The sequence below is a fragment of the Babjeviella inositovora genome (assembly GCF_001661335.1).
Source record: "Babjeviella inositovora NRRL Y-12698 unplaced genomic scaffold BABINscaffold_3, whole genome shotgun sequence".
NCBI classification, from domain to species: domain Eukaryota; kingdom Fungi; phylum Ascomycota; class Pichiomycetes; order Serinales; genus Babjeviella; species Babjeviella inositovora.
Window position 1 is genome coordinate 993226 of NW_017566840.1, and position 12860 is coordinate 1006085.

Genomic DNA, 12860 nt, shown 5'->3' on the forward strand with positions numbered 1-12860 from the left:
GATAAACCTTAGCCACTTGGAGACTCTTGTCAGCACGCATTCAACAGCGATTTCAGATGCGACCCTTAACAGCCCTTCTCCTGGCTCTAAGGATTACGTCTGGTTGCGAGCGCCGGTATGCACATGGCTGGTAGATTTTATGGGTGGCAAGATCGGAACCCTCGTCTAGTGGATCTATTCTCTGTAGTTTTGATAACACTACCCACGAGCAACTAGAGTCAGCCACTCTATTTTTAAGAAATTTTCAGTCACGCACAAGGGAACAGCTTATGCAGAACTGACCCAGACGCGCGTGCTATACGAAACTGGTGGGGGTGCTTTTCGTACCTGGGACATGATCGACTGCTTATCCGACCCATGGTGTACGTTGTAGAAAGAAGTGAAATACAGCTGAGCCTTTGCAATATGGGGCCCGATAGCTTTCCTAAAATAGCAAGAGTGAAATTTTGACCATCCAGACTCTAAAAGCAAGCTTGGACGGGAGCAATAATCGAAGAGACGTGCCTCCGCTGAATACACTTTTTCCCGCTTGTGCACCCACTTCATACCTAAACCCGCAGATTACTGACTTGGGTTAAATACCCAACCTATCGGGTATGCATGCTTCTAGCTTTTTTTTCCCGGCCTTTCTAAATGTTTAATCTGCGAAACCAAGCGTCATCTAATCGCCTTCAACTGTAGAGAGACCCTGTAGCTCTGGAGACCCATCAAGCTTACACTATCTTTAAATTCCAAGTTTCCGAGAAATAGACCTTGTTAGTTTCTTTCATCTGCCACTTCTTAATTAGATCCCAATATAACCTCTTACATCTTAGAAGGACTACACCGAAAGTCATTTCCCTGGAACACAAAACCAACGTCTGGAGCAAGCTCTCGGTGGATTTAGGCCTTCCTTAGTCTTTGAGTTATTCTTAGCATCAGTCACGTGCTCAACGCGCACACCGAAAATAGAAAACATGATGCATTACATAAGCGCACACTTTTGCGGATCAAGCGAATATTTTGACACCACTCTTCTTCCCATCCATTAGACGAGCAGCCTTTAGTCGCACAAGTCGTGGTATATCGTCTCTTGCTACCACTCTTACCTTGGATATCTTTACCATGAGGCTTACTTCCCTCGCGACGCTTGCTACGCTCGCGACATTTGCTAGCGCCTTGACGTTAGACATCACCAGCTACGCTTCCATTCAGCAAGCTACTTCCCTCTTAACCGTCGGGTTGATGGACTACTATGATGGCTACAAGTACGGAGGAACGCCCGGGATGTTCACCAGCCCGTACTATTGGTGGGAGGCGGGCGGAGCCATGGGTTCCATGATCGACAACTGGTTTTTGCTCCAGAACGACACCTACGAAGCCACGATCAAAGAGGCTTTGTTGTTCCAGGTTGGGACGAATTGGGACTACATCCCGTTGAACCAATCCACGACGGAAGGTAACGATGATCAGGCCTTCTGGGGCATCGCGGTAATGGGCGCGGTCGAGCGGAATTTCACCAATCCAGGTGCCGATGAGCCCAGCTGGTTGTATTTGGCCCAGGCAGTCTTCAACACTATGGCTTCGCGCTGGGACTCGAGTAACTGCGGCGGTGGCTTGAGATGGCAAATTTTCCAGTGGAACTCGGGCTATGACTACAAGAATACGGTCTCTAACGGAGCGCTTTTCCATATGGGTGCGCGGTTGGCCAGGTACACGCAGAATGAAACATACGTTGATTGGTGCGAAAAGGTCTGGGATTGGCTTGTGGATGTCCAGTTCTTGACCCAGGGTCAATGGTGGGCGGTGTATGATGGCGCTGACATCGATGTTAATTGTACGGATGTGGTAAAGTTGCAATGGACCTATAACGTCGGTTTGTTGCTCGCAGGCACGGCTTACCTCTACAACCACACGGAAGATGAGATATGGTTGAACCGTACCCTGGAGTTGCTCCATGGTACTACTGTCTTTTTCAACAACTCGGTGATGTTCGAGGTGGCGTGTCAGGGCTCGGGAAACTGCAACAACGATCAGCGGTCGTTCAAGGCGTACTTCTCGCGCTTCCTCGGCTTGACCTCGATCATGGTTCCATCCACCAATGCCATCATCAGACCGCTACTCGAAGCGTCTGCCAAGGCCGCAGCTCAGAGTTGTTCCGGGGGAACTGATGGCCACACGTGTGGGCTAGACTGGTCCCACGTGGGCTGGGACGGCTATTACGGATTGGGCGAGCAGATGGCGGCGTTGGAGGTCATCCAGAATTTGTTGATTACCGATAGACCGGCACCGTACACCGCGACCAATGGCGGGTCGTCTGTGGGGAATGGTAACGCGGGAATGACGTCCGGGAGAACAGCGCAATCACCGTTGGATCTTTCTGCAGGTGATACTGCCGGCGGGAGTATTATTACCGCTGTGATTGCTATTTCAATCATTGGGGGTGGGGTCTGGTTGGTGCTTTAGCTTGGAATCGCGTCAGTGATTTTATTTTTTTTCAGCGCATGGAAAGCCCGAAAGGTGGTTTCTCAAGTTGCTAGACTAATATTTCTGTACACATAACTATACTATGTTGCGTACGTTGGAGTGTGAGTAGATTGCCCCAGGGAGATCCAACTGAGCTGAAGTGTTTATCATACATGGCCTCTGGTCACACAGGGGTTGCTAGATTATCCTGGCTTACCTTCGGCGATGCTTACTTTTTTTGGGCTAAAAGCTCTATGATAGACATAGGGGTATTTTCAAGTCATAGGATCGCCCTTTCTGTAATTATCGTATGTATATCGTGGAAAGCATAAGCATCGAGAAGATCGATTGAGGTGGAGCTTGGGACTTGTACTCTTGAAATCTCCAGAGAGTTCGAGCTATTTCTAGTTTCGTTAGAACTCCTTACGATCTTTCCCAAATTTGGAAGTAGTCCAGCAGTATATTTCAAATCTATGTAATGAACCCCGATTGTGTTTAGAGTCATTAAATTCAACAGACGGCTCTATTTCTGTGAAGGGCTGCACCAAAAGTGGTTTGGCTGAACTATTACGGAGCTGCGTTGCTTTAAAAGGACCTTATGTATCTCCGTCATTTTTCTTGTCTCAATCACACGTTGAAATCGCCGCAACCTTCACCTTTGAGAGTCATACACATCACAGATAGCTTTATTGATCAAGGACTGTAGGAAAGGGAAACCGCTATCTGCAGCTATCCATCAAACGATCCCTTTAGAGATAGAGCCTGATCCATTTTCTCCACTTAAATCTCAATGCTGGCCTTTTCTTCCGTGTTGGTGGAAACCGCCGGGCCCGTGGGCTCTTCCTGGTCCCACACAGCTCTACCCTTCACCCATTGCTCGTCGTCCGCCAAGTCCGCCTTTTCCTGGTCTTCCGTAACGTTTAGGTACTTTCCAAAGTATCTAAACCCATTCATGTTCAAAATCGCCTCTCTCGCATCGTCTAACTCGGCGTAGGTGATTTTGGTGAAAGGCTGGTTAGCGCTGTACTGGATGTGGGCAATAGGCCCAAATGGGATAAAGAGGCTGAGCAACGCCTCCGTGGATGTCAGTTCCTCGCCTTTTCCGGAGGGAATATTTGAGACATGGATAGTTGGGGATGTGATTGAAATGGTTGGTAACTCCATTATGCGATACCGGGCTTATTCATGGCGCCAAGAGCGATGGCTCATTTGAGTCTTATACCGTTGAAATATCTCCTGCACGGCGGAGAAAGTGTATCTGACGGGTAAGCTCCACAAATGATGCTTTTCGGAGCTGATAGATCCAGATACAACCAGCCAGCGCCAGCAGCTTTAACGGCAGGTTATTTGGTGTTAAAACCTTCACTCCATAGCGCCTTTATCGTTGAGGTATTATCAATTTAATCCAACAAGAACCATTGAAATCTCACATCTGGCCGATGTTCTCTACCCTAAATGGCTGACATCGTCTCAGATATGAATATCTTGTATAGCCACCTGAATCACGTGCAGATCTGACTCTCACCCTCTTTCATAAGAAGCCGGCGCTACGCTCATCATATTTCTAGCACCAGGAGAACCGAATATTATTTCAAGATCTTAACTATAATTCTTGGTGTATTCTATACGCTAACATCCAACAGTCAAACGGCGTATATCGGCCTTGGCAATCTCTGCATAGAAGTCCTCCCCCGAAACGGACTACGTTGTACTTCAGCCTCTATAGAACTTATGGCTTTTCTTTCCTTGGCTTGTACCATATATATCGATTGACTAGAATTTTTGGACCCCAGTCCATCAAACTAAAATTACCCCCCAAAAAACCCCGGGGGGAGGCACTTCACTCCACGCTGCTATGGTCAGTTAAATCCTGCATAGAACAGGGCTGGGCAAAGACTCGAACAAAACACCTATATCCAACGATCCACCTTTGTATGTCCCACCAAAGAGCGATTTTTGTTTCATCCAGCCTAGCAAAAACACGATGCCACTATTTCAGAATATATTCTAGGCCAACCTATGCCTCTCCTGTGTCTCGCTCTGGTGCCAGTGCCTCGTTTTGGTTGTGCCTCGTTCTGATGCTTACATAAGCCTGGAACGTATCGGAACGTCCATTTTCGCGCCTCCTTAGCCGCCCGCACTATCGACTGAAAACATCTAACGTGTCATTCTGCTTCTTCTTCTTCTTCCCATCCATCACCTCTTGTCATTCCTCTACCAATTCCTGGCTTGAATATTCCTACAGTCAATTGCTACTCGACTGTCCCTTTTTTTGATCGCCTGCAGAAATTAGCCGCCGAGACTTTTTGCTAGCGAAACATCCCTCAAGCTACACCCATCACCAGACACAGAGATGTCCGATATCCCCATCGAGTTCACGGAACTTGCCCAATTAACCCAATTGGGCATCAACGCCCAGTTCCTCGACTTCAGATCCACCACCCTCGAGTCTGACCGCTACGTGTGTGTGCGTGAATCCAACAATGACGCCAACACCGTTGCCATCGTGGACTTGGCGAATAACAACCAGGTCACCCGCAAGAACATGAGCGCGGATTCTGTGATCATGCACCAGACTGAATTCATCATTTCGCTCAGAGCCAACGGGACCACGATCCAGATCTTCAACCTCGAGTCCAAGCAGAGATTAAAGTCGTTCACAATGAACGAGCCGGTCATCTTCTGGAAGTGGCTCAACAAGAGCATGCTCGGGTTGGTGACCGCGTCGTCCATCTTTACCTGGAACGTCTTTGACGGCCAGGCCGAAACGGGCCCAGTCAAGTTGACCGACCGTCACCAGCAGTTGGGCTCCTGCCAAATCATCAACATCGTCGCGACCGCCGACCTCTCCTGGGTCGCCACCACTGGAATCGCCAGTGAAGGCGGCAAGATCGCCGGTCACATCCAGTTGTACAACAAGCAGAGAAACGTGTCCCAGCACATCGACGGCCACATCTGTACCTTCACCACCACCAGATTGGGTGGGGCTTCCCAGGACACTCAATTGTTTGTGTGCGCGAACCGCAACGCTGCCGGGGCCGGCCAGTTGTACATCATCGAGATTGACCACGCGGAGGGTCAGCCGGTCTTTTCCAAGAAGACGGTTGACATCTTCTTCCCGGCGGACGCCACCAACGACTTCCCAATATCCGTGCAAGTCGCCAAGACCGGCATTATCTACGTGTTGACCAAGTATGGCTTCATCCATCTCTACGACTTGGAGACCGCTACCCAGATCTTTGTCAATCGCATTTCCGCCGAGAGCATCTTCACCTCCACCGCCTACAGCGACGACACGGGTATCTTGGCGATCAACAAGACCGGTCAGGTGTTGGCGGTCGAAGTGGCCAAAGACCGAATCGTGCCGTACATCTTGAACAAGTTGTCCAACGTGACCTTGGCGCTTTCTCTTGCCGCCAAGGGCGGTTTCACCGGCGCCGAGAACCTCTTTGACCAGCAGTTCAATGACTGTCTTGCGCGTGGCGACTATAATGGCGCGGCTCAGATCGCGGCGTCGTCCGAGAAGTTGAGAACCCCGGACACCATCAACAAGTTGAAGAACATCAACGCGCCACCGGGCACCGTTTCGCCAATCTTGCAGTACTTTTCGACCCTCTTGGACAGAGGCACCTTGAACAAGTTCGAGTCGATCGAGTTGGCAAAGCCGGTGATGCAGCAGAACCGCTCGCAGCTCTTTGAAAAGTGGTTGAAGGAGGACAAGTTGACCTCCTCCGAGGAGTTGGGTGACGTGGTCAAGCCGTACGACTTGACCATTGCCATTGCCGTGTACCTCCGCTCCGGGATCCACATCAAGGTTGTTTCCGGGTTGGCGGAGCTCGGCCAGTTCGACAAAATTTTGGCCTACTGCGAGAAGTACGGCTACCAGCCGGACTACATCAACCTCTTGCAGAACCTTGTGCGTGTCAACCCGGACAAGGCGTCCGAGTTTGCCGTATCCTTGCTCAACTCACCAACCAGCGACCTTCCGATTGAAAAGGTGGCCGACTTGTTCTTCCAGCAGAACTTGATCCAGCAGGGGACTGCCTTCCTTTTGGACGCGTTGAAGAACGACTCGCCAGCCGAGGGCCACCTCCAGACCCGTCTCTTGGAGATGAATCTCTTGCACGCGCCGCAGGTTGCGGATGCCATTTTGGGCAACGCGATGTTCAACCACTACGACCGCCCAACCATCGGCAAGCTCTGCGAAAAGGCCGGTTTGTTTGCTCGCGCGTTGGACCACTACGACGACCTCAAGGACATCAAGCGCTGTATCGTGCACACCGACGCCATTCCGGCCGACTGGTTGGTTGCCTACTTCGGCAAGCTCAACGTGGAACAGTCGGTGGCCTGCTTGAAGGAGTTGTTGTCCAAGAACAGTGCTACGAACCTCCAGATCGCGATCCAGGTGGCCACAAAGTACTCGGACTTGATCGGCTCCCAAACGTTGATCAAGCTCTTCGAGGACTACCAGTGTATCGAAGGGTTGTACTACTTCCTCTCGTCCATCGTGAACCTTACTCAGGACGCGGATGTGGTGTTCAAGTACATCCAGTGCTGCGCCAGATTGAACCACCCACAGGAGTTGGAGCGTGTGTGCAAGGACAACAACGTCTACAACGGCGAAAAGGTGAAGAACTTTCTCAAGGAGGCCAAGCTCGAGGACCAGTTGCCGTTGATCATTGTCTGCGACCGCTTCGACTTTGTGCACGACTTGGTCTTGTACCTCTACAAGAACCAGTTCTTCAAGTTCATTGAGGTCTACGTCCAGCAGGTTAACTCTTCCAAGACCCCACAGGTGGTGGCCGGTTTATTGGATGTCGACTGCGACGAGAACATCATCCAGAACTTGTTGATGTCGGTTCTCGGACGCGTACCGATTACCCCGTTGGTCGCGGAGGTGGAGAAGCGCAACCGACTCAAGATCTTGTTGCCGTTCCTCGAAAAGACGTTGGAAGGCGGCTCGAACGAAACCGAGGTCTACAACACCTTGGCCAAGATCTACATCGACTCCAACAACAACCCGGAGAAGTTCCTCCAGGAGAACTCGGTCTATGATACCTTGACCGTGGGTAAGTACTGTGAGAGAAGAGACCCGTACCTTGCGTACATCGCCTACTCCAAGGGTACCAACGACGACGAGTTGATCAAGATCACCAACGACAACTCCATGTACAAGTACCAGGCCCGCTACTTGCTTGCCCGCTCCGACTTTGGCTTATGGGCCAAGGTGTTGGTTGAGGAAAACATGCACCGCCGCCAGTTGGTTGACCAGATCATCGCTACCGGCATCCCCGAGTTGAACGACCCACAGCCGGTCTCCATTGCCGTCAAGGCGTTCATGGAGGCCGACTTGCCTACCGAGTTGATTGAGTTGCTCGAGAAAATTATCCTTGAGCCATCCACCTTCTCCGACAACCCGTCCTTACAAGGGTTGTTGATCTTGACCGCCATCAAGGCCGACCCCTCTAGAGTCATGCTGTACATTGAAAAGTTGGACGAGTTCGACTCCGAGGAGATTGGTAGCTTGTGCGTTGAGCATGAGTTGTACGAGGAGGCGTTCGCGATGTACGACAAGTTCGACAAGAAGTCGCAGGCGTTGAAGGTTTTGGTTGAGGACATCATGTCGTTGGACCGTGGTGAGGCCTACGCCGAGAAGAATGACACCAAGGAGTTGTGGTTCCAGTTGGGTACCGCCCAGTTGAACGGGTTGAGAATCCCAGACGCCATCGACTCCTACATCAAGTCCGGCGATGCTTCCAACTACGAAAACGTGATCGAGATTGCCGAACACGCCGGGAAGGAGGAGGAGCTCATCCCATACTTGATAATGGCCAGAAACACGTTGAGAGAGCCGGTTGTTGACGGTGCCATCATCAACGCCTATGCCCATTTGGACAAGCTCACGGAGATTGAAAAGTTCCTCAGCGGGTCTAACGTTGCCAACCTCGAGGAGATTGGTGACAAGTTGTTTGCGGCAAAGAAGTACCAGATTGCCAGAATTTTGTACTCCAACATCTCCAACTACTCCAAGTTGGCCACCACCTTGGTCTACTTGGAGGACTACCAGTCTGCCGTTGACTGCGCCAGAAAGGCGTCCAACATCCGCGTGTGGAAGCAGGTGAATGACGCCTGTATCGAGAACAAGGAGTTCCGTTTGGCCCAGATCTGTGGTTTGAACTTGATTATCGACGCCGAAGAGTTGCCAGCGTTGGTGCAAAAGTACGAGTACCTCGGCTACTTTGACCAGTTGATTTCTTTGTTCGAGAGCGGTCTTGGGTTGGAACGGGCCCACATGGGTATGTTCACCGAGTTGGCCTGCTTGTACGCCAAGTACTCCCCAGACCGAGTCATGGAGCACTTGAAGTTGTTCTGGTCCAGATTAAACATTCCCAAGGTGTTGAGAGCCTGTGAGGATGCCCACCTCTACCCAGAGTTGATCTTCCTCTACTGCCACTACGACGAGTGGGACAACGCCACCTTGACCATGATTGAAAAGTCCGAGGTTGCGTTCGACCATGGTTCGTTTAAGGAGAGTGTGGTGAAGGTGTCCAACTTGGAGATCTACTACAAGGCGATCAACTTTTACGTCAACGAGAACCCGTCGCTTTTGATCGACTTGTTGAGCGTGCTTGTTCCTAGAGTTGATCTCTCCCGGGTGGTTAGAATGTTCATCAAGTCCGACAACCTTCCAATGATCAAGCCGTTCTTGATTTCCGTTTTGGACAAGAACAACAACATTGTGAACGAAGCTTACCACGATTTGTTGATTGAAGAGGAGGATCACAAGTCTTTGAGATCGTCCATCGAGAACCCGGCCATGACCAAGTTCAACGCCATTGAGTTGGCCGAGAGATTAGAGAACCACGACTTGGTCTTTTTCAGACAGGTTTCTGCCATCTTGTACACCAAGAACAAGCGTTTTGCCAAGGCCGTTACGATCTTGAAGAACGACAAGTTATGGAAGGATTTGTTGGCCACCGTTGCCGCCTCTGCCTCCGTCAAGTTGGCGCACGAAACCATGGACTACTTTGTGGAGACTGGTAACAAGGAGGCCTTTGTCGCTTTGTTGTACTCGTGCTATCACTTGGTTGAGAACGACTATGTGATGGAGGTCAGCTGGTTGCATGGCTTGCAGGATTACATTAAGCCGTACGAGATTTCTGTCGCGAAGGAAAACCAAGCCAGATTGAACTTGATTTTCGAGGACTACAGCAAGCGGAAGGCCGCTGAAGATAGCGCCGGTCTTGACTCCACCGAGCCAGTTCTGGGTCAGAGATTGTTGTTGACCAACGGTGCCGCTGGGTTGGGTTACCAGCCAACTGGTTTGGGCTTTGGAAACTACTAGATGAAGCTAGACGTGACTGCAGGTTTCCATTAAATTTTTTTTTCTCCCAGCTTTTTACCATTTTACCATTTTTTTTGTATGTTATCTATTGTGTTTGTATTTTGCTTACAGTTGTAGCGCCTGGGAAAAGGTTAGGACAGCGGTTTCTCGTAGATTACGGATGGGAGCGAAAACTGGGGAGTTTACCGGCGGAGAGACATGTCTAAAGTTTCAGATATGATAATGACAAGTCTGGGTTCAGAACCAGAGACGCAGCGCTCTTGAGTTAGCAAGCCCGTTCATGTAACGAAGCTACACCTGGGGACTTTGATTACCAGATATGAGCAGTTACGGACGTTATACATCCAGTCAGCGATAAAAGGGCTTAGGATATGGTTCTCCAGTCACAGGTGCGCTTTCATAGTCATATTTCCCCCGCCTCCCGGCAAATTCCAGCACTACCCACTTCTGTTCATCGGCTTACCACTGCTTATCAGCTTACTTACTTGTGTTTTTTCCACTCTTGAGACACAACCTGAATCACTGGATCGTATTAATGTCTCTGTGCCAAATCATACCGCAATACTATGACCAAACACGCTAACTTCTGCAAAACTTCTTCTCTTGTCTAAATGAGAGCTACCTGCCGTTCCCCCCTTAAGCTTTCAGCGGAAAAAACCCTAATTGGGCTGCTCCAAGAACGACCAGATCTGAGATCTGACGCGCAATCAGACTTACAGCTTGACTCACAGCCTGACTCACAGCTTGACTCACAGCCAGATCGAGAGTGATAGTTATAGCGCAACCATCCAATAAAAAAATTTCGCTTTATATAACTAGTGAAGCTTCGTGTGAGATATTGTTCATATCCCCGGGGTTAATTACCTCTTATGGCTTCCGCCTGCATGAAGCACCGCATTGGGCGCGTTCACACAGGCTTCCCCGTAATTTTCCGAAAGGCGCAATGGCCGCACAACCAATGGGCCGAAAATTCGACCGTCCGTCGTGCATATGCAAAGATCTGAAGAAGACACCACACACTTGGAACAGCTTTCCATCTGTTCTTCTTGACCGTTACCACAGAGCCGGCCGATATCATTGGGATTCCGTACATAGAGTGATTACAGCCCTGGACCAAAGTTACCAAGTAATCTCCGCGTATTTACGTTTGCCAGAACTACCAACCAATCTCCGTAGATATACAATCGCCACACTTTGACCCCTACCACACCCTGTGCCCTTTCTTTTCACAGATATCCCTACCCCCCACTCCGCCAGCATCTAAAACGTATCGGCCTTCCTACCATCCTCTCAACGTTTCATGTCCTTTAGAAGCAATTCCCCCAGCCCGATGGCAAGCTTCCGCGACACACACATCGTAAGGTCGGGGTCCGACGCCTCAGCCACGCGCCCGAGTAACCTCGAGATGAAGAAAGCACTATCGCGTCACTTGGTCAGCGACACGGACTCCATCACTTTGCAGGGCGGTGATACCACCCGAACCTTGTACACCCTGTTCAACAACATCGCGGAGCCACCGGTCAGACCCAGATCGAACTCCACGTCAAACTACTGGGACTCGCGCAGACCGTCAACGGCCAGCGAAATGTTGCAGCCGAACGGATTCCGGCGCGAGTTTTTGGCGGCCAAGGCGTCCCAGGAGAACCGCCAAGTCAACTTCCTCACCCAGGACTTTTTTGAGTTCTTGACGTTGTACGGGCACTTTGCGGGCGAGGACTTGGAGGAGGACGGCGAATCGGCAATATCCGGCGAAAACTCTCCGCTCCTTTCGCACCCAAAGCCACTGTCCCACAAATCCTCCAACCTCAAGACGTCGCTCCTTCTCTTCAAGTCGCTCGTGGGCAGCGGCGTTTTGTTCCTTCCCAAGGCATTTTCCAACGGTGGTCTTTTGTTTTCCACCGTCACGCTCTTTGCGTTCGGCGTAGTCACCTTCTTCTGCTACTACATCCTTGTCAAGGTGAAGATCAACTCCAGACAGAGGTCGTTTGGGGACTTGGGCTCGCACATGTTCGGCAACTGGTTTCGCTATCTCATCTTGTTCTCCATCATTTCCGCCCAGATCGGCTTCGTGGGCACGTACTTTGCCTTTACCGCATCCAACATGGTCTCGTTCTGCCGAAATGTCTTGGACTGGGAGACTTCCATAATGCAGTGGATGGTGTACTTCTGTGCGGGGCTTATTCCGCTCTCGCTTTTGCGTGACATCACCAAGCTCTCCGTCCCATCGCTCTTCTCCTCCCTCTTTATCGCCATCGGGCTCGTTATCATCTTGCACAACACCTCTGAGAAGTTGTTGAAAGACGGCATCAGCGACTCCATCACTTTGTTCAACTCCCTGACGTGGTCCATGTTTATCGGCGTCGCTTCTTTGTCTTACGAAGGGGCCTCCTTGATGATCCCCATCCAGCAGTCGATGGAAAAACCGCACCAGTTCACCCAAGTGCTCTTCTTCACCATGATGGCCATCACGATGTTGTTCATGTACATCGGTTTCTCCGGCTACGGTGCCTACGGTGCCGATACCAAAACCATCATTATCTTGAACTTGCCCCAGGACGAGCTTTCAGTGCAATGTATCCAGGTCTTTTACGCGATTGCCGTCTTCCTCACGGCGCCATTGCAGTTATTCCCTGTGTTGCGTATTTTAGAAACTCGCCTCTTTGCCCGGTCAGGAAAACACGACTGGCAGGTTAAGTGGACAAAGAATGTGCTCAGAACGCTTGTCTGTGTGCTCGTGGCGATTCTCAGCTACATCGGGTCCAGCAATTTGGACCGGTTTGCATCCATCATCGGTGTTGCTTGTTGTATTCCGATGGTTTACATGTACCCGCCGGCGTTGTACTTGAAGAATGTGTACGATGATCCAGCGGTGCGCGCGAAAGAGAAGACGGTTGTTGTAGCCGGAAGTGTCGTGACGTTTGTCTTGGGGACCGCTGTGTTCCTTTATTCGCTCGGGGATCTCTTGTAGATATGGCCGATTGAAGACGCCAGTGTATTTCTATTTAATGTATTAATATTTATTCACCATTTCGATCTCTAGATATTCATTTAAACATATCTTTACATTATA

The 12860-nt window shown here is 50.4% G+C and overlaps 6 protein-coding genes across 6 annotated transcripts; 4 read left to right on the plus strand and 2 right to left on the minus strand.

The window, feature by feature from the left end:
* Positions 1-129: 129 nt before the first annotated feature.
* BABINDRAFT_160676 (uncharacterized protein) lies at positions 130-699 on the minus strand. Its single transcript, XM_019128377.1, has one exon. It carries the CDS (start codon positions 544-546, stop codon positions 268-270), a length of 279 nt encoding a protein of 92 aa, XP_018986643.1. The 5' UTR covers positions 547-699; the 3' UTR covers positions 130-267.
* A 172-nt stretch (positions 700-871) lies between these two features.
* DCW1 (putative mannan endo-1,6-alpha-mannosidase) lies at positions 872-2931 on the plus strand. Its single transcript, XM_019128378.1, has one exon. The coding sequence runs from the start codon at positions 1105-1107 to the stop codon at positions 2443-2445; it is 1341 nt and encodes a 446-aa protein (XP_018986644.1). The 5' UTR covers positions 872-1104; the 3' UTR covers positions 2446-2931.
* A 40-nt stretch (positions 2932-2971) lies between these two features.
* Positions 2972-3831, minus strand: BABINDRAFT_160678 (uncharacterized protein). The gene has a single exon (XM_019128379.1). The coding sequence runs from the start codon at positions 3607-3609 to the stop codon at positions 3226-3228; it is 384 nt and encodes a 127-aa protein (XP_018986645.1). The 5' UTR covers positions 3610-3831; the 3' UTR covers positions 2972-3225.
* An 852-nt stretch (positions 3832-4683) lies between these two features.
* Positions 4684-9893, plus strand: CHC1 (clathrin heavy chain). Its single transcript, XM_019128380.1, has one exon. The coding sequence runs from the start codon at positions 4799-4801 to the stop codon at positions 9788-9790; it is 4992 nt and encodes a 1663-aa protein (XP_018986646.1). The 5' UTR covers positions 4684-4798; the 3' UTR covers positions 9791-9893.
* Positions 9894-9963: 70 nt separating this feature from the next.
* BABINDRAFT_160680 (uncharacterized protein) lies at positions 9964-10573 on the plus strand. The gene has a single exon (XM_019128381.1). It carries the CDS (start codon positions 10402-10404, stop codon positions 10558-10560), a length of 159 nt encoding a protein of 52 aa, XP_018986647.1. The 5' UTR covers positions 9964-10401; the 3' UTR covers positions 10561-10573.
* A 254-nt stretch (positions 10574-10827) lies between these two features.
* Positions 10828-12817, plus strand: BABINDRAFT_160681 (uncharacterized protein). The gene has a single exon (XM_019128382.1). The coding sequence runs from the start codon at positions 11121-11123 to the stop codon at positions 12756-12758; it is 1638 nt and encodes a 545-aa protein (XP_018986648.1). The 5' UTR covers positions 10828-11120; the 3' UTR covers positions 12759-12817.
* Positions 12818-12860: the final 43 nt, after the last annotated feature.

Bases quoted from the DNA above. Each gene is read 5' to 3' on its own strand.
- BABINDRAFT_160678 (XM_019128379.1), bottom strand. From the start codon at position 3,609: ATGGAGTTACCAACCATTTCAATCACATCCCCAACTATCCATGTCTCA.
- DCW1 (XM_019128378.1), top strand. From the start codon at position 1,105: ATGAGGCTTACTTCCCTCGCGACGCTTGCTACGCTCGCGACATTTGCT.
- BABINDRAFT_160676 (XM_019128377.1), bottom strand. From the start codon at position 546: ATGAAGTGGGTGCACAAGCGGGAAAAAGTGTATTCAGCGGAGGCACGT.
- BABINDRAFT_160681 (XM_019128382.1), top strand. From the start codon at position 11,121: ATGGCAAGCTTCCGCGACACACACATCGTAAGGTCGGGGTCCGACGCC.
- BABINDRAFT_160680 (XM_019128381.1), top strand. From the start codon at position 10,402: ATGAGAGCTACCTGCCGTTCCCCCCTTAAGCTTTCAGCGGAAAAAACC.
- CHC1 (XM_019128380.1), top strand. From the start codon at position 4,799: ATGTCCGATATCCCCATCGAGTTCACGGAACTTGCCCAATTAACCCAA.